The sequence below is a fragment of the Pollicipes pollicipes genome, unplaced genomic scaffold (genome assembly GCF_011947565.3).
Source record: "Pollicipes pollicipes isolate AB1234 unplaced genomic scaffold, Ppol_2.1 Scaffold_4002;HRSCAF=4701_pilon_pilon_pilon, whole genome shotgun sequence".
In the NCBI taxonomy this organism is placed as follows: domain Eukaryota; kingdom Metazoa; phylum Arthropoda; class Thecostraca; order Pollicipedomorpha; family Pollicipedidae; genus Pollicipes; species Pollicipes pollicipes.
In genome coordinates, this window is record NW_023596420.1 from 44,371,748 (window position 1) to 44,398,531 (window position 26,784).

At 56.8% G+C, this 26,784-nt stretch overlaps 1 protein-coding gene across 1 annotated transcript; it reads right to left on the reverse strand.

The window, feature by feature from the left end:
- Positions 1-856: 856 nt before the first annotated feature.
- Positions 857-25,736, reverse strand: LOC119093141 (uncharacterized). The gene is made up of 8 exons (XM_037216042.1): positions 24,578-25,736; positions 7,165-7,364; positions 6,539-6,684; positions 4,369-4,541; positions 3,747-3,892; positions 3,304-3,465; positions 2,647-2,807; positions 857-1,731 (listed from the first exon to the last, which is right to left on the reverse strand). The coding sequence occupies exons 1-8, from the start codon at positions 24,982-24,984 to the stop codon at positions 1,492-1,494; spliced, it is 1,635 nt and encodes a 544-aa protein (XP_037071937.1). The 5' UTR covers positions 24,985-25,736; the 3' UTR covers positions 857-1,491.
- Positions 25,737-26,784: the final 1,048 nt, after the last annotated feature.

Sequence of the window (26,784 nt, forward strand, 5' to 3'; positions counted from 1 at the left end):
CAAACCCACTGCGGGCTTATTACTGTGTGCGGGTGGCCTGAACGAGCTTCCGCTACCCCTGCTCCTGGGCTTCAACGCGCATGTCCCGCATACTTCATATTGGTTTGCCTCCAGTACATCGGCAACGCTGCGTCAAATGGTGGGCCTTCCGTAGGAACCAGAGCGAGTAATTTCTGTTATGCCTGCTGCTAATTCTGTGCCGTGTTGCGTAACGATTGGACAGCCCCACACATCAATCGTATCAGACCAGTCAGATTTGCACAAGAAAGATCTACTATCTGGCTAGAGACGCAACTCCAAACAGTTTAACCTTCAGCAAAAGGCTCTGCGAAGAAAGCAGAAAGCCTCGATGTTAAGGGGTAAAACTTGCGTTCTCGCTGGCGAATTCCATTAAGGGCGTGGATCTGTTCGTCATCGAAATTCCCGTCAAACTGAGTCAAACACCGGCACCGGCAACCCATCGGTAAAACAGAGCGGCCGCAGGGCCTCCGGGGCTCAGACGGTGGCTGCAGCGATGGCCTCATATGCCTACGGTTTCAGTTAAACTGACATTTCATCTCAGTGATCACGCTACCTGCGCCAGCGTCACGCATCTGAACTTGGGTCAGCTCCCATAGGTTCGAAACAGTGCCTTCTTGCTAAGTCCATCGTCACCCTCGTTGAACGAGCACTGACGGACAGGTCGGAAGGACTTATAACGGCCAGGGTTCAAGCGGCGCAACGACGGCCAGCCGGAAACGGCGAGTCCACGTCAGGTCCAGGGTCATCAGCCGTGCCGAGCGGGAGTGATCTCGCTGCCCCCTTCTCCCTCCCCCCCCCCCCCCCCTCCACTGCAGCACAGAGACATGCCGTTCACGGTTAGGGCTGTATTCCCGCTGTTTAGAGCGGCGCGTATCTTCCATTTGCCCCTCTGTCCGCTCGCAACCGGTCACGAGGAGCCGATCCCGCGGGGCACGGCCGTCGCGACGTCAGCGAGCCCTCCGTCTGCGATATTCACAGAGCAGACTGACGCGGACAGCGTCATGGCCGACATATTCCCATGTCCACCATGGAACAGCCTCGTCACAGCTGCGCAATGCACAGTCAGCACAGCGGCGCACCGCGCACACGGCCGCTCAAGCGCGCGCCACAACCGCCGCCTCTCGCCAGTCGGCGGGGGCGTGCCTCGCCCACGCGCCTCGGCACTGTCCACGGCGTCGGGGCGTACCTCCGGGCGCCACCGGGCCCTGTTCACCGTCCACCGCTGGCCGCGCGGCTCGTCAGGCCAGCGGTCCTCCTCATCGGGGCGCGGCTGCAGGTGGGGTCGACACCGGCCGGGGCGTCCTCCGCTCGTCGGGCCGGTAGTCCTCCCCAGCGGGGCGCGACCGCAGGTGAAGTGGCCCCCGGCGTCCTCCGCCCGTCAGGCCGGTAGTCCTCCCCAGCGGGGCGCGGCCGCAGATGAGGTCGCCCTCGGCCGGGGCGTCTCCCGCTAGTCGGGCCGCTAGGCGGCACTCAGTCGCTGCCGCAGCGCTGCGCCACCGTCCAGATCTCGTTCAAACGGCCGTGGTAGCGCTGCGCGGCGTCGTACACGGCCACAAAGTACTCGCCGCGGCGGTAGCAGAGGCCGAGCCGGTCCAGCCGGCCATGGAAGGCAGTCACGTGGTCAGCCAGCCGGCCCGGCGCCAGGTCACGGCCGCCGGCCGTCTGCACGTACACGGTCAGCTCGTGGATGTAGCTGAGTCCGATGGCCGGCTGCGGGACGAAGGAGGTCGTCACTGCAGGGACGGACGCGTACGACGATGCGGTGGGTCCCGGTCACTGGGGAAACAGGGACGCGCACGACGGTGCGGTGGGTTCAGGTCACTGCACGGACAGGGGCGCACACGGTCATGCGGTGGGTCCATGACTGAGAATATGCGCAATGGTGACAAGTTAGCGTGTAGGCGCTTCAAATCCAGGCCCAGCCATACTAGCATGCAGAACACATTGTTTTTAGAACAGGGCTGGCGATCTAAGGAGGCCAGCCTATCACTACGGTCGTCAAAAGAGTTGATACAGCCGTCCTCAGAGGGCGTGCACGTCACATCTAAGGTTTTTGGGGAACGTGGTCGTGCACGATTGGGGCTAGCAACACAAATGCTTCGTTCATCGAATGGCCGTCGGCACACCTGTCTACACAGCATCAGTCATCTGCAAGTTGAGGCTGGGGGAGCTATCCGCTAAAGGAGCTGATGGTGACCTCTGCAGCCGACAATGGGTCATGCTACCCAGCCGGTATCGCAGGCCTGTGAGGGGCACGAGCCTTGAAGCGCACGGGTTGATGTATACGAGTCTGTGAGACACGCCGGCCGCGGCGCACGAGCCTGTGAGGTCCGTGGGTCAAGGCTGTGTACATGAACCTGTGAAGATACACGAAATACATGTGCATCCTGTTAGGTACACGAGTTGCAGTACATAACCTAGTGTGGTCCCTGATTTCCAGTACATCAGCCTATACCTGTGCACATCGGGTACGCGAGCCCGTGAAATTATCCGACGTACTGAAGTCTCTACAACTGCTGAAACACGTATAATCATAACCGATCATCACAATGTTTGAGCAGTTAATAGAGTTCTCGCGGCACACGGGCCCGCGATCTGGACGAACCAGCCGGTCGCTTCACTCACAGCGTGCTGACCGGTGTTTGGCGGGCTGCGGTGCAGGCGGCGCGGCAGGTACACCATGGCCGTCATGTGGCAGCTGACGTTCGAGCCGCCGTCCGTCTCCCAGACGCGCAGCACACCCGCTGGCCGCGTCGCCTCGATCTTCTCCAGGTGCGAGTTGACGCCTGCCGCGAGATCCGGCCCGACGAACCCGTGAACGTTGGGCAAGTGACGGATCCAAGTGAGGAGAGAGGGGTAAAGGCCCCCCCCCCCCCCCCAACGCAGGACGGTGACAAGGGCAGATGTGTTTCGTCTTTAGGCAAGGGGTTTGGTTTTCTGGCGATCAGGGTGGCGTTCTGATCTAAGTCCCGAACTACGTAGTCTCGATGTCGGGCCGATCCTTGTGTGGGAGATACATGAGCAAACGGGAAGACTTGCAAAGTCTATGTACTCGTCATGGACGCGGCAACTCGTGTAACAGACCAATTGAAATCGCTGAAAATGGAAGATCTCGTGCAAAAACACGACGAAGTCCGCGTCTTTCAGAGTCGGGTGCGTGTTGAAAGTATGACGAGTGAATGCAAATACAAGGTGACATAAGGAAGCCAACAAGGGGGCAACGACAACCGGCAGCGATACGAGGCGGCGGCAACGGCGGCCAGCAGCGCAGGTGTTACGTACCCTGTCGATAGAGGTGAAGGGGCATCAGACTCCGCCAGACAGAATCCAGACTCGACTCGCAGTGGTCCAGCTTGGCGGTGGCGAACGCGGCATTGTAGTAGTGCCGCTTCTGGATGCCGCCCTTAAATTCGGACAGCACCTCGAACCGGGGACACTCCCTGCCTGCGCACGTGAGAGGGCTGGAGTAGTGCTGGACCTGAGCTGGGACCGAGCGATGCATCGTAGTCGGCCACTCACGGCTGCAACAACTTTGTGCGTTCCGAGTCTAGACAGGAGTCTGAGTAGAGAGCACACGCTCTGCGTGGACATCAACGCAATGGTATTTCACATTACGTTCTCTGAGAGGAGTTATGAAACGCGTTTCTCCACCGCGGCGCCGCGCGCCAAATATGTCCTTGCAGCATTTCGCCAGTGAACACACTTCCGCGCGCGTTCTCACCGACCTCGGCAGAGCCGTCGCATGGTGGCGGTGGTGACGTTGGTGCGCTGGCCCAGCAGGGGCTTGCCCATGGGCCGGAACCGGTGGGTGCTCTTGTGGGGCGTGCTGTACAGCCAGATCTCGTAGTACGATCGCTGGCGGAAGTCCGAGCTGAAATGTGCGGTGGAGTGGAGAGAGATTCCACCCAAGTATCGCAGGTGGAGTCAGCTGCCTCAGAAGCGGAAGGCGCCTGATGCCATGCTAATTCATTCAATATAGAACTTCGGTTTGGTTTGGATTAGAGTCCTTCCAGCCAGTAATTACTACTTAAGGGCTGTGGAATGAAGAGGGGGTGAAAATGATGGAGCAAAACTACATGCACCTGAGCGCCAATTTGCCGAGACTTGGCCCACACGGGGATCCATATACGGATACGAGCTCTGCATTCGGACGTCCTCCCCACCAGGGAGCACGAGGTTCACTCATGGCTGGTGCATGTGGCTTGCCCAGACATAGGGGGCGTCGTGGGAATGTGATGCATTAGAATTCGATAAAAAACAGGGGTAGATGACGCAACGTTAAATAATGCGCATCAATATCTATATTATGCAACATGTCGGCAATCTCGGCATGCGTTACGTACTCACTCCTTATATTTGGCCAGGTAGAAGTACGAGTCCAGATAGGTTTCACCATGCCGTCGCAGTCGCCGACTAAAGCGCTTGGTGCGCATGCGCAGTGACCGGTCGGTGAGCTTCCAGGGCCGCGCCCAAAAGGACGTCACGAATACGCGTTGCTCGCCCACGGCGTCTAGCACCACCTGTCGGCGAGGCGGCCAGCGTCTGCACGATGAGGGTGGGCTGCGCACGACGGCTCGCAGAATACAGATGGCAGCACTGCGGTCCACTTCCGCAACTCGATGGTGATTGGTATTGTACAGCCCGTCGGAGTCTTATGAAGCTCGTTGTAGCGGAATAAGTCCTAGTGGCACGTGCAGGTACACGCAGTTTATGTAAATGTAACCTGTATGGAGCGGAGCAAACATTTTTCGCCAGATATCAGATGATTGGCAGGCTCAGCTGGGTTCAGGTCCTGTTTTCACTGAGTAACTTCTCTGAGTAACTACAGTATGATCACCTGAACTCGAGCTTACCTCCGCTCCAAAGAAATCGCCTTCTAATTTTACTCACGGCATTGGGGGTTGATTCCCACTCTGATTCAAAACCACACAATTTCAAGCCGAGTCTGATTCTGACCCGAGGAGATAGAAATCAATTCTGGAATCGATTCATGACAACAGCCAAACAAAAACCGCTCCAAGCGCCAAAGAAATGCCTGCATGTGGCGTACATTTGATAAAACAATGATGTATACAATACTCAAACGATGCTTACATACGAACTGCCTGAAGAAGAGCACCTGTTTTTGCTAACATTTCTGCCGGAGCCTTTTGGACAAAAGTTGCATCATCCCGCGGTCATCGGGGTTACAAATGCCGACGCGTAATGACTTCAGGCGTTGAATGCGTCGTACAACCTCCATGGTTGTTGCTTTTGGTGTAGCTGATTCATCAATGATTTAATTCACCACAAATAACTCGACCCTGTCTCCGACTGGTATAAGTTTGGAACAAGTGTCAAAAGAAGTCTGACTCAACGCAATTTTGGTTTATTGCCGAGTTAACTCTGGCTCCATTTAAAGTCAAGCAATTCGATTCAAGTTTCACATTATTTGAGGTCAAAAATAGCTTTCAATGGTACTCAAGTGATATAGAACGCCACAAAGCTCACTCGAAAACGTAAACATCGTACGTTTCCTGAATAAAAAATGCATAGGCTGCAGGGTAGGACTATGCAGAAGTGGTACCCCATAGGTGCGTGTGTACCAATGCAATGAGGTACCCACACGCACATTGTCATTTACCGGTAGCAGTGCGGCCTCACAGTTATGATCACAGCCGACAATAGCCACTGCGTTTGAACGGTAGCATTCCTGGCAGGGAAGCCCGCTTTTACCAGAGACCGCATCAGGCGAAGTAAATATCCGCACTGGGAGCACAATCCAGCAAACGTCCCGCCAACGCTTCTGAGTCACGTCTTGCCCAATCGAAAGATGCTGATTTAAGACGTGATTTTCCAGACGGCTGGGCCGCGTGCCTCGGGTCCAGCGGGCCTGACCGACCGTCGCCGGAGCGTGCACGGGCCTCGCGTGGCCCCGCCGGCCGGCCCGGCTGCCCAAATAAGCCAGCGCCGCTCCACCGCCTCGGCGGCCGTCCCCGCGGTGCCCTGCACGGTCATGACACCGACCGGGCGCGCAAATTGGCGGGTGTGGTCCCCGGCGCGGCACAACGCTCCGTTCACGACGCGCTCCGGCCCACGCGGGGCGGCGTGGGCGGCGCGGCGCTTTGGCGGACTCCCCGGCGAGCGAGACGGCTAGGAGCCCGAGCGGAGACCGGGACCGGGACCGGCACGTCCGGCAGCCGCGCGCGTTCCGGCCACTGAGAGGTGAACTGTTGGCAGCGTAAGCTATGGACCCGGGCGCGGTCAATGACGCGGACTTTTCCACCTTTTCCGCCTATTGCTGCGTGTGTATAGACAGAAGATACGACCAAGAAGATGGGGAACATGAAACGGTTTAAGGTCACCAAACCCAGAACTCAATCATCCAACACAAATCGCGCCGAGTTATTTGGATTTCACCCACCGTCCAGTGGCAAAGCTGCCGCGTGTAAACGTCTGTCGTCGCCTGCAGCCGCTGTCTCTCGTCACACCTCTGAGCCCCTCACGCCCGAACAGCCGCTGCCACGCCGTTGCTGACCTGGTCCGTGTCCGGTCTGGGAGGCGCGGCGCCCCCCAGCAGCGGCAGCGACACACTGAAGTCGCTCTCCTCCTGCGACGTGATGCCATGCACGGGAGAGAACCGCAGCTGGGTCAGCTGAGGATACGTCTGCAGCAGATGTACGCCTGGAACGTACCGAGGGTGGGTCAGGTGTGGGTACGTCCGCAGCAGATGTACGCCTGGAACGTACCGAGGGTGGGTCAGGTGTGGGTACGTCCGTAGCAGATGGACGCCTGGAACGTACCGCAGCTGGGTCAGGTGTGGGTACGTCCGTAGCAGATAGACGCCTGGAGCGCACCGCAGCTGGGTCAGGCCCGAGGAGATATGACCGTGGCGCTGCACGCCTGAAGTGCACCGCAGCTGTTTTTTTTCGGCGGGGGCGCCTCCCCAATGTGCAAACCGATGTCAGGCAGTGACAAACTAGCAAGGGCTTCTGTGTTTGTCATTCCTACGGGCCCACTTCTCCAACAGCGCTATTCTCAGAGCCTCCCCATCGCCTGCGTCCCCGCCCCTGACCATCGGAGCCTCGCCGCCCTTGCATCGCCGCCCCTCCCAGTCACCCTTGCCAGCCCGCTCCGCCGCCGCCGTCCACCTCTCGAACTCACCGAGACTGTTCCTGCCGGAGAGGTAGTCGCCGAGGCCGGCGCGCGCCTCCATCTCGGCCAGCAGCCGGTTCTCGGTGGTGGTGACGTAGCTGACCCAAACCGTGGCCGGGTACAGGCGCACCTCGTGCCGGGAGGTGCGCGACAGCACTCTGTACTCGGGGCAGGACGGGCCACACGCACGCCGGTCGCTCGGCGGGTAGCTGCCGGAGCACACCGAGACACGTGCAGTTGTGCAAGAAGACATCCCGTGATCGGTGGTAGCATCAGTTCAAGAAGACACCCCGTGATCGGTGGTAACATCAGTTCAAGGGGCGGGAATCGCCGGACGGTCCGGGGAAGTTAAGCCCGTGGCCAGAGCTCAATGTTCATGCAGGTGCAAGTGGACTGATAGAAACAGTTTTTCGGAAGTCACCGGTACAACTGGTTTGCAGTACTGTGGCGACTTTTAAAAAGGACCGTAAATGATCTAGGTGAACAATAAGATTCATATAGCTCAAGATATCATCAGTGGGCAATTCTCGGCATCTTGGCGTTGTCAATGACGGCTCGCATAAAAGTAGCATGTTAACATCAAACATTACGTAGCTCTCGTTCTACCACACAAACGAACCTGATTTCAGCATATCTAGTATAGTGTTATCTTATGCAGTGAAGTGTTGTATATACATGGATATTGCTGGATGTACATTTGTCCAATGTATATTGAGCCTGTCGTGCTCAGTGATACCAAGGCAAATCAGATTATCTTTTCATCTTATCCCCACACCTTGAACATTGGTGTTATTCCGAGGCGCCACGTCCTCGCATTTCTCATCTGGTTTTTTTGGGAGGGGGAAAATTCGTAAAACATTTTCATATCAGGTGTAGTCTGTAAGAAGCCAGAAATTATTTGGATCACTACACAACAGCCTTCACAACAGCTTTGTTGCAAGCAGCTCGTCTGCTACAATCATTTGTCACGCACCATAACTGGTCTGAAAGAAACCGTGGACGATATCCGAGAAAACATTTGCAGTTGTCTCCCTTTCCCTCCATTTGAGTAGGCACTCCATCATGCATTGGAAATCGGATTTGTCCAAAGAAGGCTCCAGCTGTGCGGCCGCTGTTGGCGCGGCTTTGACCGTTACGAGCCCATACACGGCCAGACGGTGATCAACATCTGTTGCCAACGACACTGCTACGACAGAATTGCGGTTGCATGAAAACTGCTACAACATGGTTTTAAAACTTGTAAACACCGCCGTATCGCCACCGTGTTTGTGAGTGTTCATATTGCAAAGTGATATTGCAGCATTGGCGGGGTGTTTCTGGAGCGTGAGGAGCACTTGAGTCATGGCGAGGGACTGATTGCGCCCACTGAAAGCGGATATTTACGAGCGTATCACTATTTGTTTATCGAAAACCACTTCCTGACGCACCAGAGGCCTCAGATGAGCAAGTGGGGTAGGCTTCCGATGTCTATGGGATTGTCACGTCACCAATAGATAAGTTCATACCAGGCTTTAAGGCATGCCAACCAGCTTCTCCATTCATTCACCTAAAACCCGCCTCCGCCTCCCACCATCCATTCAGCATGCCAGAGCGACCTCCAGTCGAGCTGGCGCGCGCGCCAACACCCGCCGCCTCGGCCATCGGCGCGGAACGGTCGCCTAGGCGCTGGCAGCCGCCGGCCCCGCGGCGGGCCCCCGGGGAGCGGCACGACACCCGCTGACATCACCGACAGGGTGTCCGGCCGCGCGGACCGACGCCCTTGGACGTCAGCCGAACGGCGGCGGCCGCCGGCGCTCCCGGGTCCAGAGGGCCGTCTCTGAGCCGGCGGCGGCCGCCGGCGCTCCCGGCCCCGGGTCCACAGGGCCATCTCCGAGCCGGCGGCGGGCACCCTCTCCCGGGTCCAGCGGGTCGTTTCTGAGCCGGCGGGGGCCGATGGCGCTCCCGGCTGAGGGTCCGGGGGGCCGTCTCCGGATCGGCGGCGGGCACCCCTCCCCGGGTCCAGGGGCCGTCTCTGAGTCGGCGGCGGCCGTCGGCGCTCTCGGACCCGGGTCCAGGAGGCCGTCCCCGAAACGGCGGCGGGCACCCCCCTCCCGGGTCCAGGTCTACAGTGTGGCACAGGTGCCGTCTCGCCACGTTCCCTCTTGCCTTCCCGTCACGCCACCATGCCTCGCGTTCCCTCCGCGGCGCCAAGCGCCACGGATGAGTGCTGCTCAAGCAGGTGTGTTTTGTGGTTTCCTGCCTGGTCTCAAAAAGACTGAACAACTTTTTGTGAACTGAACAACAACAACAAGCACGGGCGACGTTTTCTAAAAAAGTGGGTTTTAACGCTCATGTCAAATTGGTAAAAGCCATTTTTCAATGCACTAGCACATGCCGAATGTCACAAATAGGGAATTTTTAGGAGCCCAATTCCCCAAAGGCGTGCCAGGTGCGCGAAGCGCTAAATGACTGAGTCCGCAGCACACTTGTCGTCGCTCGATCCAAACGGAAGACGTTTGCAAGCGATTAAGCGGACGGCGATGCGGCAATTCAGTCAGTGGCGTCATTCATTTAAGTCTTAGCACGCCGTTGGAAGGCGCACTGAGCACGGCGGCCCGGTTTTGAGGAGTGATCAGGTTTAAGAAAGTAGTCTTCATCGTTCACGTCTCAGTTTGACCTCATAGCCGGCTTCAAACCCCCTAATCTGATCAGCATACGTCTACGCGACCGGGCAAATGATCCGAAAATGACGGGCGGTTCCAAGTTCTGTCGTGACGACTGGTTTCTCTTCGGCCGACTCAGGCAGCTGAAGGTCGATGTAGGGTAGCCTTAAGCCGGACAACTCGTCCGCTGTCTTCCGGTTGTGTCAGTGCAGGGCGTGAAATGCTGGCCACTCGCTGAGCATGCCCGCTGGTTCCGCCGGCCCGGGGTCTAAGACAACCGTGCCCGGCCGGGGTCTGAGACAAGCGTGTCCGGCTGGGGCCTGAGACAACCGTGTCCGGCCGGGGTTTGAGACAACCGTGTCCGGCCTGGAGCGGGAGTTGACTTCCTCCTATGGGATCTCCAATCTCCAGATGCCGTTTGAGAAGAGGAAAGATACCGCTGTGAAGGTCTCGTCAAATAATGAAAAATGTCAGCCAAATGTTTGACCTTAGGTCAAACATGGGGTCATCAGAGGTCACGAAGGGTAGAAATGGTCGCTTCGATAATTGCTGTTAAAACCTGTGTTTGTACCTGCAAACGGATATTGAGGGAATGGGAATAAGCGTAAAGCAATGTGGAGACCATTCCGACCTTTTTTGTTCACCCACAAGGGTCAGGTCAGATCAGATCACCGCTCAAAGTTGGTGTACCAGTAGCCTACAAGAACAAAAACGGTATGACTGTGCTCTTCTGACTAAATTAATTTTATTAGGTGCAGCTGTAGGGAAACAATATTCAAGACACAAAAACAATTTTAGGTTGACCTAGAGGTCATCCGAGGTCAACTTAGGTTGAATTCATAAAACATCCAAATGAAAAAAAAACAATTGAACTGCTAATCTGGTCTATGTGACCAGTTCCATACTTTTCCGTGGTCAGGAATAATGTGTCATACATCTATAGGTACTCAAGGTGGTATGGCTGCTATCTACATTATACGTAGTTTCTTTACCACTTTGGAATGTATTTGAAACAAACTGAGAACAGGCACGTTGCTACTTGAAATCATGCGTCATCAGCTCTACAAATACGACAAGGAGGTGGTTACACGCCTCGCACCCGTTCATCTAGCCTCTCCGCTATGGCAACATAAGTCACTATCCTTAGATGACCCCATATGTCCTTGCATGTCCTTAAGTTACCTATTTTACCTCATGATTTATAAGAATGGTGTCAACATGCTTTCAGTGGAATATTCCAATTATACGTCCAAAATTACCTGATAAAACTACCTATTGTGGGCTCAATATGTGTTTTGCAGAAGGTGCCCATAGGGATAGGTCACGACCTTTGCAAAGGTCATGCTGTCTGTGTCATGTGGTAGTTGCGCATATGAGGTAGTGCTCTTTACCTCATACAAAAACAACAAAGTTGCATAAAAATAATTGACCTGACTTCCAGCCACTGGCCCCGCATTCTCCGAAAAATATGGAATAAAGAAACTTTAAGTACTATCATATGCATATTATTTTCTATTCTATTTCAAGTTGAAACAATAGCAAATGACCTACAAAAAGTGACGTTTGGTCGAAGTTTTTTACAGGTCGACCTTTGACTTGACCTATGTCACTGATCTTAGTAGAACAAACTTTTGAATTTACAGAAAAAATGCTGACTTGATAGATGAACAAGTACTGAAAATTTCGCGCTGCCGCAAGCGGTCATTTTGTACCTGTGCCCGAAAAACCGTACCGTACCGTAGGGCGGTCAAGCTCCCTGCCTGACGCTGGTTAAGTGGCAGCAGATGTTATAGCTTCAAAGCAAAAAATCCTCCGGCTTATCCGTCGTTGCAGCTAGACTCCACTTGTAAACATTAGCAAAATAAGAAGAAATGAACAGGAGTATTTGCCTGGTATCTCAAAGCCAAAACAAACAGCAATGTCACGAAAGTACAACGCAGCTTAGCGATGCTTCAAAGTCAGAAGTTGTACTATGAAGGGCTCCGGAGCATTAGCTGGTGCATGCGCCCTGAGCGGGGGCGTCGACACCGGGACACCGAACCGACCCGCGCAGCCAGCTGGAGCCTTTCAACGCGACTGATGATGGCTATCACCGCCGCAGCCTGGCAACACTGGCCGGCCCGCGCGGCCGACAGCAGCTCCGCCCCGGTGACGCGTGCTCTGTGTCGCCGTCGGCCGGCGCCATCCATCACGGCCGGGCCGCCGGCGTGGTCGCCGACCGGCGCCGCTCCGGTGGTCGGCACCTCTGTTGTGGCTGACTGGCCGCGAGCGAGAAAGAACAGTGGTAGGCGCGCTGCGCCGGCGCCGGTATCTGCGTAACTGCATCACTGAGGCATGGTGTTTCTGTTCACCCTTTTCGGCTCTTTCCGCACGCTGTTGCGTCGTTGGTTCATAAAAGTAACACAGCTGTTTCACAAAAGAATGCACTTTGGCCCTGGGTCTCGGATGCACCGATCGTGCACGCCCTGCCCCTTCTGCATGACTATGTGTGGGCTCAGGTGTCCAGATGCATCTTATCTGACTCCTGCACTCGTGGACTGGTCCAATGCCGTCACTGCCGGTAAAGAGGTGGGCGCGGGCTATGGCGGTGGTCACGACAGAAAAAAATCGCTCGCCGGCCGTCTCGGGTTTCCGTTCGGCCACCGGTCACGTGACATGAGCGCTGCCCACACAGCCCGGTCACGTGAGCTGAGTTTCAGCCGGCTCGCCCAGCGACCGACGGCGGCGCGTGCACCTGCAGGCGGGTGCGCCGCGTGACCTGGCGTGACCCACCGATGAGTGCCGCAGCGACGTCCGCGGCTGCAGGTCGTCGGGTCACGAACAGGCTCAGGCCGCGAGAGGGGGGGGGGACAGTCTCCCGTCCGGTCGGCACGGGCGAGGGGTAGCCGGTCAGCAGCTGCGTCCCACCTGGGGACCGAACCACTCGGAGCGGAGAATCACTTAGTAGATGAGCGCAACGACCCAAGGCGCGATTGTGAAGTCGAACCAACTGTACCACAGCAAGTTGGCAAGCCCGCCACAAATTCTGATGCACAAAACTCTGTGGCCCTTTGCGAGGATAGAGCTAATGCAGTCCAGAGTCTAGTTTTCAGACGTGTTGGGGGTGCATACATGGCGTGTGTCGAGACTCCACACCGGCCTCGCGTGGCTCTGTGGACAATCAGCCAGTCATACCGCATGACTGATACCGGAAATAAACGGCCGCGAAGCGCACGTAAATCCTGCAGCGATGTGGGCTGGGTTGAAATATTGCTAGCATCAATCCACCCCACACGCCGCGCTAATTGGCTTAGCAAAGCCGGTACATCTGCAGAGCATGGTGACATACAACACATGTGGTCAACAGAGGCTGAACAAGCTCACTACACCCGGGCTATTAACTGACTGGATGATCCTGCCATTTTGCAACGGCGTGTCAGACTCCACCCATGGCTTAGCCTTGGTCTAATCTGACCAGCAATTCAACACAGCTCCACACCCAGAGAAACTGCTCGCATGGTGAGCCGCTGGGGGTCACCGGCCACAGATCAGGCGCCGCACGTCCTGCTGCGTTGTTGGCTTGACCGCTCGCTCGCTATCGGGACAGAGCGTGTCCGTCTCACTTTGATGGCTCGGTCGGAGTCAGTGACTAGTCAGAGGCTCTGTCCGCCCGCCGCGGCATCAGGCAGTTCAAAACCCGCGTGACGTGTGATCCGCAGCCGTTTGTTTGGTGGCAAACGTGGCGCTGCTTGTTGGTCAAAGGATACATGTGACAATTTGCTCAAGCTACTGGTGGATACAGCAAGATCGGGGTTGGTTTACGCATTTACCGTGCGCGGAACAATAAGTTAAGTGTTTCCTACGTGTTGTTCAACATACATCACTGTCCAACCGCGGAATTCGGGCTGGCCACTTGAAACGAACAAAATGAGATACACAACATCTGTAATAATGATCATCACCATCGCACAACACATCATTATGCTGCGAAAGACTAACTCACCTCCGAATAGATCTTATGTCAGGAATTCGAATCTTTCATACTACGTTGGTATTCACCCCGATGTTGGGCTCGGCACTTTGCAGGGGACAATTATGTTCTGCAATTTTAACGTGCGTTATGATTGTGTGACTTCGTGTGGGAAACCTCTGATTACGTGCTGTGGAATGAATATAAGGGAAGTACTAGGAATTGTGCTTGAAGCGCCCAATGCCACACCACTTCATGCCGCACGTTTGGAACGTCGCTGATGATAAATACTCGGTCGTATTTATCTATTCAGTCGTACTTACACTAGCGTTCAAACCTGCCCCTGGGAACGACAGACTTTGAAGTCCAGAATTAGTCGTGAATTGGAATAATGGAGCCTTCGTGCAAGGGAATCCCCTTCACACAGTGCAAAGTTTGCTCCTTCGCCTCCGCATATCAAAACAGGCCCGAGTTTGCACATGCAAGCCAAAAGCCTATCAAAACAAACAAAGTTCTTGAAAAATTAAGAACTTGCATGTCCGCTCAAACGTGAAATATAGCACGTGAGAGTAACTAATCTTCACCAATGCCCTAACTACTGGAAATGTCCATGCGCTGGACCCCGTGCCTCTGAGACGACCGGGGTGGGTCAGCCACGTTAGCCCGTCCAGAATATCCCGGACCCCGTGCCTCTGAGACGACCAGGGCGGGTCAGTCACGTTAGCCCGTCCAGAAAATCCCGGACCCCGTGCCTCTAAGACGACCGAGGCGGGTCAGCCACGTTAGCCAGTCCAGAATATCCCGGACCCGTGCCTCTGAGACGACCGGGGCGGGTCAGCCACGTTAGCCCGTCCAGAATATCCCGGACCCGTGCCTCTGAGACGACCGGGGCGGGTCAGCCACGTTAGCCCGTCCAGAATATCCCGGACCCGTGCCTCTGAGACGACCGGGGCGGGTCAGCCACGTTAGCCCGTCCAGAATATCCCGGACCCGTGCCCTGAGACGACCGGGGCGGGTCAGCCACGTTAGCCCGTCCAGAATATCCGGACCCGTGCCTCTGAGACGACCGGGGCGGGTCAGCCACGTTAGCCCGTCCAGAATATCCGGACCCGTGCCTCTGAGACGACCGGGGCGGGTCAGCCACGTTAGCCCGTCCAGAATATCCCGGACCCGTGCCTCTGAGACGACCGGGGCGGGTCAGCCCGACGTTAGCCCGTCCAGAATATCCCGGACCCGTGCCTCTGAGACGACCGGGGCGGGTCAGCCACGTTAGCCCGTCCAGAATATCCCGGACCCGTGCCCTGAGACGACCGGGGCGGGTCAGCCACGTTAGCCCGTCCAGAATATCCCGGACCCGTGCCTCTGAGACGACCGGGGCGGGTCAGCCACGTTAGCCCGTCCAGAATACCCCGGACCCGTGCCTCTGAGACGACCGGGGCGGGTCAGCCACGTTAGCCCGTCCAGAATATCCCGGACCCGTGCCTCTGAGACGACCGGGGCGGGTCAGCCACGTTAGCCCGTCCAGAATATCCCGGACCCGTGCCTCTGAGACGACCGGGGCGGGTCAGTCACGTTAGCCCGTCCAGAATATCCCGGACCCGTGCCTCTGAGACGACCGGGGCGGGTCAGCCACGTTAGCCCGTCCAGAATATCCCGGACCCGTGCCTCTAAGACGACCGAGGCGGGTCAGTCACGTTAGCCCGTCCAGAATATCCCGGGGGAATTATAAACAGCCGCTGAAATGATCGGCAAAGACCATGAAGGTTTACGTTTGGCCTCAACAGCGGAGCCGATGCCAAAATCGACAAGCTGTCTAATTAATCCGTTTAACTATCCCCATGAAGCCGAGGATTCCGGCATTTTTCAGGAACGAGTGCTGAAACGTCAACTTGGGACCTGAGTTTAAAATGCTAGACATTGCCGTTCCTCATCCAAATCGGGTGGACATTGGGGGATGGCTGATGCCACTTCCACTTGCCCACCTTCTTAAGTGCTGACGTTATCGTATATCCAGTAGCAAATCCCAATATAATTCGGTTACCGGGCATGGAGAGGCGGTATTTCATCGCCACGCGCCGGGGTGGTAGGCTCATAAGGCGTGTTCAGCTGGGGAGGGACCAATCTGACCTTCCGAGATTTAAGAAGTAAGAAAGCTGGAGACACCAAATCTAGAGGTTAGATAGGACTCCATGTGAACCCATTTGGGTCAAATTTGCTGGTCATAAGATAGTGACCTATGTGTCAAACAGTGTCAACCTCGAGATCATCGTCCAAAGTACCCTCAGACTTCGCCACGCAACCAGTTTCAGCCTTTATACCTTCCCTAGGAATAAATCCCTCTGGTTCGTACGTGGTCAGAGATCCCATCTAACCCCTGGAAGGTTCAGATGATTAAAGATTTTAGAGATAATTTCGATATATGTGTTTTTAAAAGAAACAAGTGGGGAAGGTTATGTTAGGTCACTAACCTCTTCTGATCTCAATGAAGTCTAAAGATATGAAATCTGTTGACACCTTCGTAATCAAGATATTCGAAATAAGCGTCAAAAACACCACTGGTAACACCTGCTCAAAGGTCAATGCAATTAGTTGTAATCTAAATCTCACTGATCTCATTGTCCGAGAAAGCATTCTCAAACTTGACATCATCTAACACTCCGTTGTCACTCAAGTTGGAAAGATTTCCAAAGGACTGCGCTTTCTGACAGCTATGATCCGATCTGAACTCGTGGCGTGTTAGCGACTCAGGAGGTTGATCTAATTGTGTACGCCGAAAGATCGGCTCTTCATTTTTTTCTTCAGCATTGCAAAGTTCGGTGTCACTACGCCGCACCGTTTGCAAGTTATTTGGGGGACACCTCAGAAACATCAGCCTGACTGCCCACCACAGAACGTGCAAAAAAAAGAACAACACCAAAGCACGAACCTGTCCTGCGGACGTGTTGCGCTGCAGTTTTGTGCGCGTGCAGCCCACCATCGGTTGGGCTGCCCAGCCTGGCCCGGGCCTCCAGCCGAGCCGGGTGAGCTGGCTCTCGCCCCACACCCCGTTCACGGCCAAACGGTCCGAGGGCGTGCGATCCGACGCCTCTGCGTGGCGCCGCACCACCCTCCAGGCGCCGTGCCGATTTGGCCGCCCGTCCATCATCCACATCAAAGTCAGCTGGGCGGCCGAAACGGCGCGTAGTGACGTCAATACCGCCGAGTGTGGCGCGCGGGAGGCGTGACCGTGGCGAGACGGCCGTGAGTCAGCGCGGCGCGTCTGGGCACGGCACGCGACGGGCCCGAGGCCCCCGTGTCAGGGCACGCAACGGGCCTGAGGCTCCCATGTCAGGGCATGCGACGTGCCTGAGGCTCCCGTGTCAGAGCACGTGGCGGGCCCGAGGCTCCGTGTTGGGGCACATAGCGGGCCTTAGGCCCCCGTGTCAGGGCACGCGGCGGGTCTGAGGCTCCCATGTCAGGGCACATAGCGGGCCTGAGGCCTCCGTGTCAGGGCACATAGCGGGCCTTAGGCCCCCGTGTCAGGACACGCGGCGGGTCTGAGGCTCCCGTGCCAGGGCACATAGCGGGCCTGGGGCCTCCGTGTCAGGGTACGCGGCGGGCCTGAGGCTCCCATGTCAGGGCACATAGCGGGCCTGGGGCCTCCGTGTCAGGGTACGCGGCGGGCCTGAGGCTCCCATGTCAGGGCACATAGCGGGCCTTAGGCCCCCGTGGCAGGGCACGCGGCGGGCCTGAGGCTCCCTTGCTAGGGCACACGTTGAGATGCGGCTCCGTAAACGCCGTCTGAGGCGGCTCTGGGGCGGACCCATCTATCATCGTCAGCTCGCCTCCTGCGGTGGTCTGCGCAAACGCAGATCCGACCCTCAAGATAGCTGATGACGCACGAGATCTTCGCCGTGCTGAACACTTCAGGTGCACCTACGCCGCCAGCTCTCAACCGGGAAGCGCAACTGAGAATCAGGGCTCAACCGAGAACCTTGGCTCACCTTACACCTTCTCGAGTCATCATGAAGTGGCTAAACATGGCCAACCGAGTGTGGAAGGCCGTCATTGTTCGCTGCGTCATGCCGCCTCCGCGCACAGCGCCACCACCAAACTTTCAGTGAATTAGGAGAGCTTAGGCAGCGAATCTTCTGCAGCGGTCGTTTGAATGGCTCCCGTCCCCAATTCTTAGGCTCCATACCCGATCGTGTTTGCCGCTGACTGTCACGGGAGGGACGGGGGGGGGGGGGGCACTGAGGCTTCTGCCTGCCCTTCAGACCTGCCGAGCGGTCTGGCCGACGGTAAGCCGCAAGTGACCGGCATAAATCCATAAACTCAGGCAGCAGCTGCTGTCAGCCAGCCCGGCTCGCCGCCCGTGCGCGCCGGCGGAGCGGAGGCCATGCCCGCACCGGTCGCGCCATATTTGGAGGCTCATGCACGTGAGGACCGGAGGCGGGGAGGACGGAAACCCGAACCGAGTCATCGGGCCGGTCCATTCAGGTGTCAGGGACTGCAGCAGCTCTCAGCCGTCGCCGTGGAGATTACGATAGGCTCCCGCAGCATCCGCGCACGGAGATCGACCGTCGCCGCGGAGATTACGATAGGCTCCCGCAGCACCCCGCGCACGGAGATCAACCGTCGCCGCGGAAATTACGATAGGCTCCCGCAGCATCCGCGCACGGAGATCAACCGTCGCCGCGGAGATTACGATAGGCTCCCGCAGCACCCCGCGCAAGGAGATCAACCGTCGTCGCGGAGATTACGATAGGCTCCCGAAGCACCCGCGCACGGAGATCAACCGTCGCCGCGGAGATTACGATAGGCTCCCGCAGCACCCCGCGCACGGAGATCAACCGTCGTCGCGGAGATTACGATAGGCTCCCACAGCACCCGCGCACGGAGATCAACCGTCGCCGCGGAGATTACGATAGGCTCCCGCAGCATCCGCGCACGGAGATCAACCGTCGTCGCGGAGATTACGATAGGCTCCCGCAGCACCCCGCGCACGGAGATCAACTATCGTCGCGGAGATCACCAAAATCTCCCGCAGCACCCCGCTCGGAGATAAACCGTTGTCGCGGAGATTACCAAAATCTTCCGCAGCACCCCGCGCACGGAGATAAACCATCGTCACGGAGATTACGATAGGCTCCCGCAGCAACCCGCGCACGGAGATCAACCATCGTCGCGGAGATTACGACAGGCTCCCGCAGCACCCCGCGCACGGAGATCAACCGTCGTCGCGGAGATTACGATAGGCTCCCGCGGCGCTCGGCCCACTGAGCTCGACAGCGCGCTCTTAAAAACTATGATTGCATGAGGGTTGTCCGCGGTATTTACGTTGGCGTATGCGTATTCGTGCACATGTGTATACATTATACATACATGCTGAAATCGTCTAGCGTTCTATTCTCGGCCTCTGACCCTATTGCACGGTGCATGTTTCATTCGTGGACTTCGTCTCGCCTGCAGAGAGGTGGGCGTACCCTTCATCGAGCCCCTGGCTTCGCCATGTCGTAGCCCCGTAAAATGTGACACCACCAATTAGTCAGGCTCGGTCCAATGAATCTACGCCCTCGCGAGCCAGAATACAGATGAGCTAAGGAAACCATCCATCAAGTGCACCCATTGAAAGACAAAGATGGAAATAAGCATGACATCGTGCAGCCACGCTGGAACAAGCGAGCGCCTCGCCGCGCTCGTAAGTGTCCGAGCTGACTTCGCAGTACCATGTGCAACATGCACGTGCCGTGCGACAGAGTGCCATCCTGCACTGAAGGGACACTGATGGTGCCTGACGTCTGCGCCAGAACAGTATTTGTATTTATAGCCACGGATGCATTTATAGCGCGGACACAATGCCGCGCTTCCAGAGAATAGTCCCAAAGAGTGTCTGGCATTCGGTTCAACTCGAGTCCACCGTCCAGTTGTTTGTTGTTTCGGCGAGCCATTAGCTGCAGGGCAATGACAACGCTGTTGGCACCGCTGGCACCGCCGCATGTTCAGAGAATGAGCGTTTCTTACTAACGCCAGTGCACTCTGCCAGTGCAAGAGATGATCATTTGGAGCCGCCGGTGGCTAGATCGCTTATCTGACGAGCTAGCTTGTTGCACAGACCACGTGATGCTCGGGAGAAGCCGACAAAGAGCCCGCGGCACAGGACAGTGCGGGGAGCAGACGTTTGAGTCACGCCCCGTGGCGCACTCGGACGCGAGTCAAGTGTGTACATTGGCGAGGACAGCCGGGGTTTCTTCTCCACACACATGGCGCTTTATGAGATCAAAGGAAGGTCACTCGGCGGGTTTACCGGAGCACACCTGTGAGGCGGGTGGTGGTTGTCTGACCAGCGCCGCTCAGGTGCGGATAGGAGGGTGGGGTCTGTGGTCTGTTCCGTCGGCGGTGTCCAGGCCGGCGGAACAGTGCGACCTGGTGTCACCCTGGCCCGGTCCGGTCAGACTGTTCCCCAGGGATGGACATACCTGGTCCGGCTAGACTGTCCGCCCGAGTCGGACAGTCCTGGCCTGGTCACACTGTCTCGGGGTGCCGGTAGTAAAAAGCTTAAGCTGAGCGTCTTGAAGCCACAGGTACGTGGTTCGATTTCCGCGGTACCCGCCCTTCCCGCCAGGATGAGAGGCAGGCGACGCCATATCGCCTCAGCAGCTGAGTGCGACACAAAGCCCCAATAACGACGACGGTAACCTTGTCTCCGCGGACGGTCGGACCGTCTGGATCCGACCAGGACGGTCCGGTCAGCCGGTCCTTTGTCCGACCCAGCCGTGGTGGCCACCTGCCGAGTCGCGCTGTTTCAGCCTGCTAGCACCGCAGCTTTGCCTTCTTTAACAGCTTAACCTTCACACACGAGCGCACAGCTACACGCTCAAACTCAGGCTGGGCCGCATGCCGGCAAGTGATGCCAACTGAGAGGCCGGGGCCCGGCAGCCGGTGGCCCCAGGGCTCTCGCCGTTAGTAACGGGCCGAACAGGCGGCAGGCAGCGGGCTGGAGCCCTCGCGGCTGACGCCTGGCCGGACAGGCGGCAGGCAGCGGGCTGGAGCCCTCGCGGCTGACGCCTGGCCGGACAGGCGGCAGGCGGCAGGCAGCGGGCTGGAGCTCTCGCGGCTGACGCCTGGCCGGACAGGCGGCAGGCAGCAGGCTGGAGCTCTCACGGCTGACGCCTGGCCGGACAGGCGGCAGGCAGCGGGCTGGAGCCCTCGCGGCTGACGCCTGGCCGGACAGGCGGCGGCCGGCCGCGTCGCCGGCTATTCCCGGACCGGCGGGCGCGCGCGGCACCAGGCGAGGTCGCCCGCGCCGCGCGATTTATCGTCCGAATCCCGCGTGGCAACAGCGACCTCAGAGGCGGCCAGCGGCGCCGGGGTCAGCAGCGCGACCTGGCCCCGCCCGCGGGCTAACTGACCGAACATCGCTCACTATCAGAATGTTAGGAGTTTCGCGTTAGTCTGCTGGCATGGCGGCTTCGGCGTCGCTGCTCGTGGAGAGGTAGATACCGCGCATCGCCCGCCACGACGCGCGCTGTGACGGGCGAGCAATTGAGTTCAAGTGCTGCATAAATACACCGCATGATTATATACCAACAAGTGTCCCGGTTTCGTCCGAGTTATGGTGCTGCCCAAGTGTCATGCCCAGCGTGTATTACATAATTCGGCGGGCGGGTGGTCTGCAGGCAGCATCATTCTCGGTACAGCTTATGATAGCGTCAATCACGCGTAATTGTCGCGTGACATTACAGGCGCAGCCAGCCAAAACAGCTGTACGCTTGTATTTCTCGCGCTGCTGGTGACCTACCGTGGCCGTTTATATTCGCGCATGCATTAATCTATAGTTAAGTACGTGTTTACCGAACACGCATCAAGTTTACTTCTTTCCTTTATTTCAATTTTATTCTGATTTCTCTCAAACTTGTGGCGACCAACACACATCAGGTTGTATAAGTACGTGTGCACCTTTGGTCAAACTACGGGGACCACGACTTCACTACAATCCGCGCATTTCACATCGACTGGATGAAATGCTACAGACTGTGGCGGTTCAAATGTACTGCAGCCCATTCTGACCCCGATATCAGCTTGACACAATGACCGTTACTCGTGACGTGCGCAACTCTATACGGACAGCTTATGTTGGCCATGAGACCTGATAAATATGAACGGTGCAAGTACGTGCTCCAACAAACACGTATTACAGGCGGGAAGTCACTCACTGTGGTCTGGTGACTAACTCCAAATAAGTCATAGTGTAGCAGGGGGTATCTGGCACTTAATGTCGGAACTATTAATGGCAGCCATTTTCTTGGCAAAAACGGTGGTTGTGTTGACTTTGAGGCTCGGGATAACGCGCGTGTGTAAGTTGTGGTGTCATCCAGAAGTGATGTAGGTAGTGTATACGCATGCAGTGCCATTGCCAATTCCCAGCCTAGAGCGAATGAAGTGGTTTGAGCACCTCGTGCACCGCCTTTGGAGCACCTTGGTAACTGAAATAATTCATGTCATGACATCGCCATGCCTGGGTAAGGAGAATACGTTGCAACACAAAGCTCTGAGCCCCATTGCTACATACTTTGTTTACCATATAACGTAATGACAATCACACGAGCGCACCACAGAGCACTCAGGAGTTGCCATGCGTACTACACCACGGTGGATACCGATATGCGGCTAATTGGTTGGGGACGAAAAATCAAAATACGTTATTAAGCAGTTCGTTCGCGCCCTTCGCTAGAATTCTGTATGCAATGGCAATCACGTGAAAGAATCACAGAATGCTCAGGACTTACCATGCCGTATTACACGGCGGTAGATACCGAAATGTGTCGATTTCCATGTCACGTGATTTCTTTTTTAACATCGTAGGTAATTTTGATCACCCTAGGTTTCTGCGTGGCCTGCAACGTTCATTCAATATTCTCGATAAGATAAAAACTTAGCATTATTCATGATAAAAATGTGATACGTTTGAGCCACTTACCTATCTTGCACAACCATATTTTCGTTGTGATGTGATGTAATACGACACTGAGTCAAATGTCGAAAGGATCAACACAAGCGACTTAGTTCGCTTGCCCTTACCATCGTACGAGGTACGTCGGTAAACGAGGTACGTCGCCTATGTCTGCGTCTGAAGCAACGTTCAAACGAAACGTTCAAAATCCGCTCGCATCCAATCAACTCCCGCTTACTAGAGACCACATTGATAGCAATCCTTAGACGTTTCAACTGCTGGGTTACAAGGTGTCTGTATATCTGACATGATTAAAGCACATTCTGCACAAAAACAAACCATAACGGAGCGTATTAACAGACGCAAGCCATCGCCCCTCTGCCGGATAGTTGGTCGTTCCGAAGAGCCATGGGCGGGGGATACTCGAGTGCGGTGCACTCAGCGCCATGCTGCCAGGGCTGCAGATACGTTTGTCATGAGAGCTACATGTCTTAAAGACCTGACCAGCCTCGTGCCCGGTGTGGATCTGCTTCAGCGTCGCCGTCCTGTTCGGCAACGGACAACTCACGAACACTACGAGAGGAAGTGTGTACCGGGTGGGAACCGGCGTAAATATACCAACAGTTTGTAATGCAATTTCAACGAGCTTCTGACCTGATGTTTAAAAAATGAGGTCCAAATTGTAGCGACCTGACATTTTCTTTGCTTGACCCTGACTCCACCCCTCCCCCCCCCCCCCTTCAGTCACTACCGACTCTGCGGAGGGCTGCACACTTCAGGCAAGCGCTGAATCCCGCCGTCGCTCGATGACGGCGGAGCCTCGGTAGAATTGGGATGGGCTTATGTCGGGCTCAGACTCAGTTCCCTCATGTGATTTCCTAGCGCCAATGCTATTTGTTGCTGGTTAGCGTGAGGTGCTCCAGCTCCCAATCCCTGCCCTGACGTCGCTGAGAAAAAACCTGGCACTGTCGGGTGTTGATATGTTGCCCTGTCGCTCGTGAGCTCTTTGGCGCGAGCTCACGAACCCCATTTACCATCCGGCAAAGGCAAGAGAAACAAGAGTCCATCAGGGTAAGGTGCGTGCCTACGTACGCCGCATGCGCTCAACAGAACCTGCGGCATGTATCCTGAGTCATGCAACCATCGTTTCAAGCCTTTCCCTCGTAAAATTCGCTCAGCATTCTTGCTATGGAATTTTTCGAAGCTGGTCAGATACGGTACAGCATTCACGCAACAGTGTCTAAACACGCTGGACCGAGCCCTCATTCCGCAAGCGACGATTGCGCCGTAGTTTTGTTGGTGTAGGTGCTCATGCTGCGGCAAAGAGACCTGGCTGCAATGTTCCCTTGCTGGTAATTATTTGCGCTGTTGTATCGTCTTGTGGGTTCTTCGAGCTCAAACGGCGGTTGCTGACCATTCACAGTGCATGTAGGTCCGCTGGGTTTATCGATGGCGTAGCGGCATCGTGCGCCAAAAACGGCATTAGTGCGCAGCGAATGCGCTTGAGCGACCTCCACTGCATCATAGAGGAATGGAGAGGTGAGGATTTGTGAATAAATGTGAGCTTCAGCTTCTTTCCATTCTTGCCGCTAGGGGACGGCAGTTGGAGTAAAACGCATCGAAACATGGTTTAGTGGAGCTCACGTATCAACGTGCATGTTGAGATGTACATTTGGACAGGCTTAAGACGGTCGGAACCCCCAGTAGGTACTCTGATCAGTTCTCTAAATGGCGTATATGAGATGACTGCATCAAAAATGCGCGTGTGAACCAACATAATAAAAACCGGCTAACAGCCGCAACACGCCCACAGCAGGACCACTCACTCAGCGTTAGGTCAGGGCGTGACCCGACCCGCTTCGGTCACACACCGGACCAGGCCCACGGCCTGCAGCTCACCTGGGCTCCTCCGGCTCACCGGCTCCCTTTCCCGCCTCATCAGGCCTTCGCCAGACGTACTGCCGCACGTGGGGCGCCGGCGCCGCTGCCGGCACCGGCACCGGCGCCGGCGCCGCCGTGGCCGCGGACTGCGGCGGGAAACGGGCCGGCTTCGGGCCGGCCGAGAAGTGGTAGCCGGGCGGCGGCTTGGGGCCGACGCTGTTGGTGACGAAGCTGTAGGCCGGCAGCGGGCCGGCGTCGGCGGCCGGCCGCGGCACGTCGAACACGCCGAGCCGGGCCGGCGGTGCCGGCTTCTTCCACCAGTTGCCGCGCGCCAGGTCGTAGCGCGGTCGGATGAGAGCCTCCGCCGGAGACGGCGTGACGCCCAGCTCGGCGACGGCCAGCAGCAGCAGCACCGCAGCCGACATGGTGCCGGCGGGGCTGGTCAGGCCAGGTCACGTCAGACCAGGTCAGGTCAGGTTAGGTCAGGTCAGTCTAGAGCGAGTCAGTTCAGGTCAGGTTAAGTTAAGTCGGGCCAGGTCCGATCAGGTCAGGCCAGGGTGAGTCAAGTCAGGTCAGGTCAGGTCAGATCGGGTCAGACTGGGTCAGACTGGGTTGGGTCGGCTCAGATCGGGTCAGGCCAGGCCAGCTCAGTTAGGCCAGGGTGGGACGGCGCCTGCCGCGGGCTGCAGCTTCGCCTCCGTGCTTCGCCGTGGTGTCGAAGCACGCCAGGAGAGCAGGGGTGGGTGCGAGCAGTCGGCGGCCCGGCAGCGCCAACCGCCACGGGTGGTGCTCGCTGTCACCTGTCGCGAGGTCCACCCAGCGGTGCTGTTAGCCGCCACTTGATGGGTTGCCTGTGTCAAAGGCTGTTGACAGCCGCAGAATAAGGCAGTCGGCACTGACGACAGCGTCACAGCCGAGCATCCGATTCTGTTGACAGCCTCACAGCGTGCACCTGTCCGCAGCTATACAGTCGTCCATTCAATAATGCTGGCAATAGGTGTCCGTCTCTTCAGCACTGTTGACAGTACACCTGTCCGACCAGGCACCTTTCAGCTCCGCAATCTGCGGTCACTCCGCGGAGGCGCGATCACTGAACCGCCCGCTGCCGATGACTCTGCAGCCGTCCGGTCGACGCCCTGAGCAGCTGCGCAGCCGTTCGAACACCGCTGGCAGCTGCACAGCCGTCCAGCCGCCGCCGGCGCCCGCCGAGCGCACTGAGCTGGACGGCGGCGGCGGCTGGCGTCCAGCGCGGCCGCGCCGCGGAGCCACCGGCGCCGCCGGCGCGACCCGCGGCCCGGCCGGGGCCGGGGCCGGGGCCGGCCGGTCAGCGACGCCGGCGCTGCTGATGACACGGCTCGGGTCTCGGCCGAGGCGTCACCCGACCGCGCGGCGCGCTGACGCCCGACGACGCGCCGGCTGCAGCGCGAGCTGGTGGATGGGAACGCGCGCGCACCGCTCGGCGGAGGAGAAGCTGGCTGGGAATGTGGCAGCCTCGTGCGCTGCTACAGCTGTCGGACGTGTTTCCACTGGCGGTGCGATTGGTCATGTGAGCCCTTGCACGCTTCGGCGCAGACGGTATTTACTAGTGGGCGGGAATGGGCCATAATTCACAGAAATTTTCTAGTCGATGAGAACGGGCAAAGCCTGTCAGGGCAAAAATGCTTTAAACATTGCCTGAATTGCTTGAGCACGTCGGGTTTAAGTCATGCCTCCCCCTAGGCATATATTCAGTGTAGCACTAAGATAAATTACAATATGAGATCAACCTCGGGTAGCGTCTTCTCGATAGAAGGGTTCCTTGTGCTAAGTTGCATTGCCGCATGCAACTGGCGCTCCAGTTGTGAAGCAACGCGTCCGAACGGTTTTCGCATCAAACGAATGCGTGCTCAAGTGAAGAGAGAGAGAGAGAGAGAGAGAGAGAGAGAGAGAGAGAGAGAGAGAGAGAGAGAGAGAGAGAGAGAGAGAGAGAGAGAGAGAGAGAGAGGGAGAGAGAGAGAGAGAGATATATATATGTATATATATATATATATATATATATATATATATATATATATACCATTTGTGTGCTTTTGACGGTCTGTTTCAGTGCTTTGTGCTTTGAAAGTTAGTCTACGTTAGAGCGGTTCTTAATTAAGCTTACTGTTAGCCATGAACGGAGGCGGAATGAATACAAGATTTTCGCCGCATTGTTTTGATATGGGATATATGTGCAGACTGATGGATTG

Coding starts and splice junctions, on each gene's coding strand:
- LOC119093141 (XM_037216042.1), bottom strand. CDS start 24,984: ATGTCGGCTGCGGTGCTGCTGCTGCTGGCCGTCGCCGAGCTGGGCGTC. Junction 2,808..3,303: donor CCTTCACCTCTATCGACAGG/GTACGTAACACC, acceptor ATCTCGCGGCAG/GCGTCAACTCGCACCTGGAG. Junction 1,732..2,646: donor CAAACACCGGTCAGCACGCT/GTGAGTGAAGCG, acceptor TTCGTCCCGCAG/CCGGCCATCGGACTCAGCTA.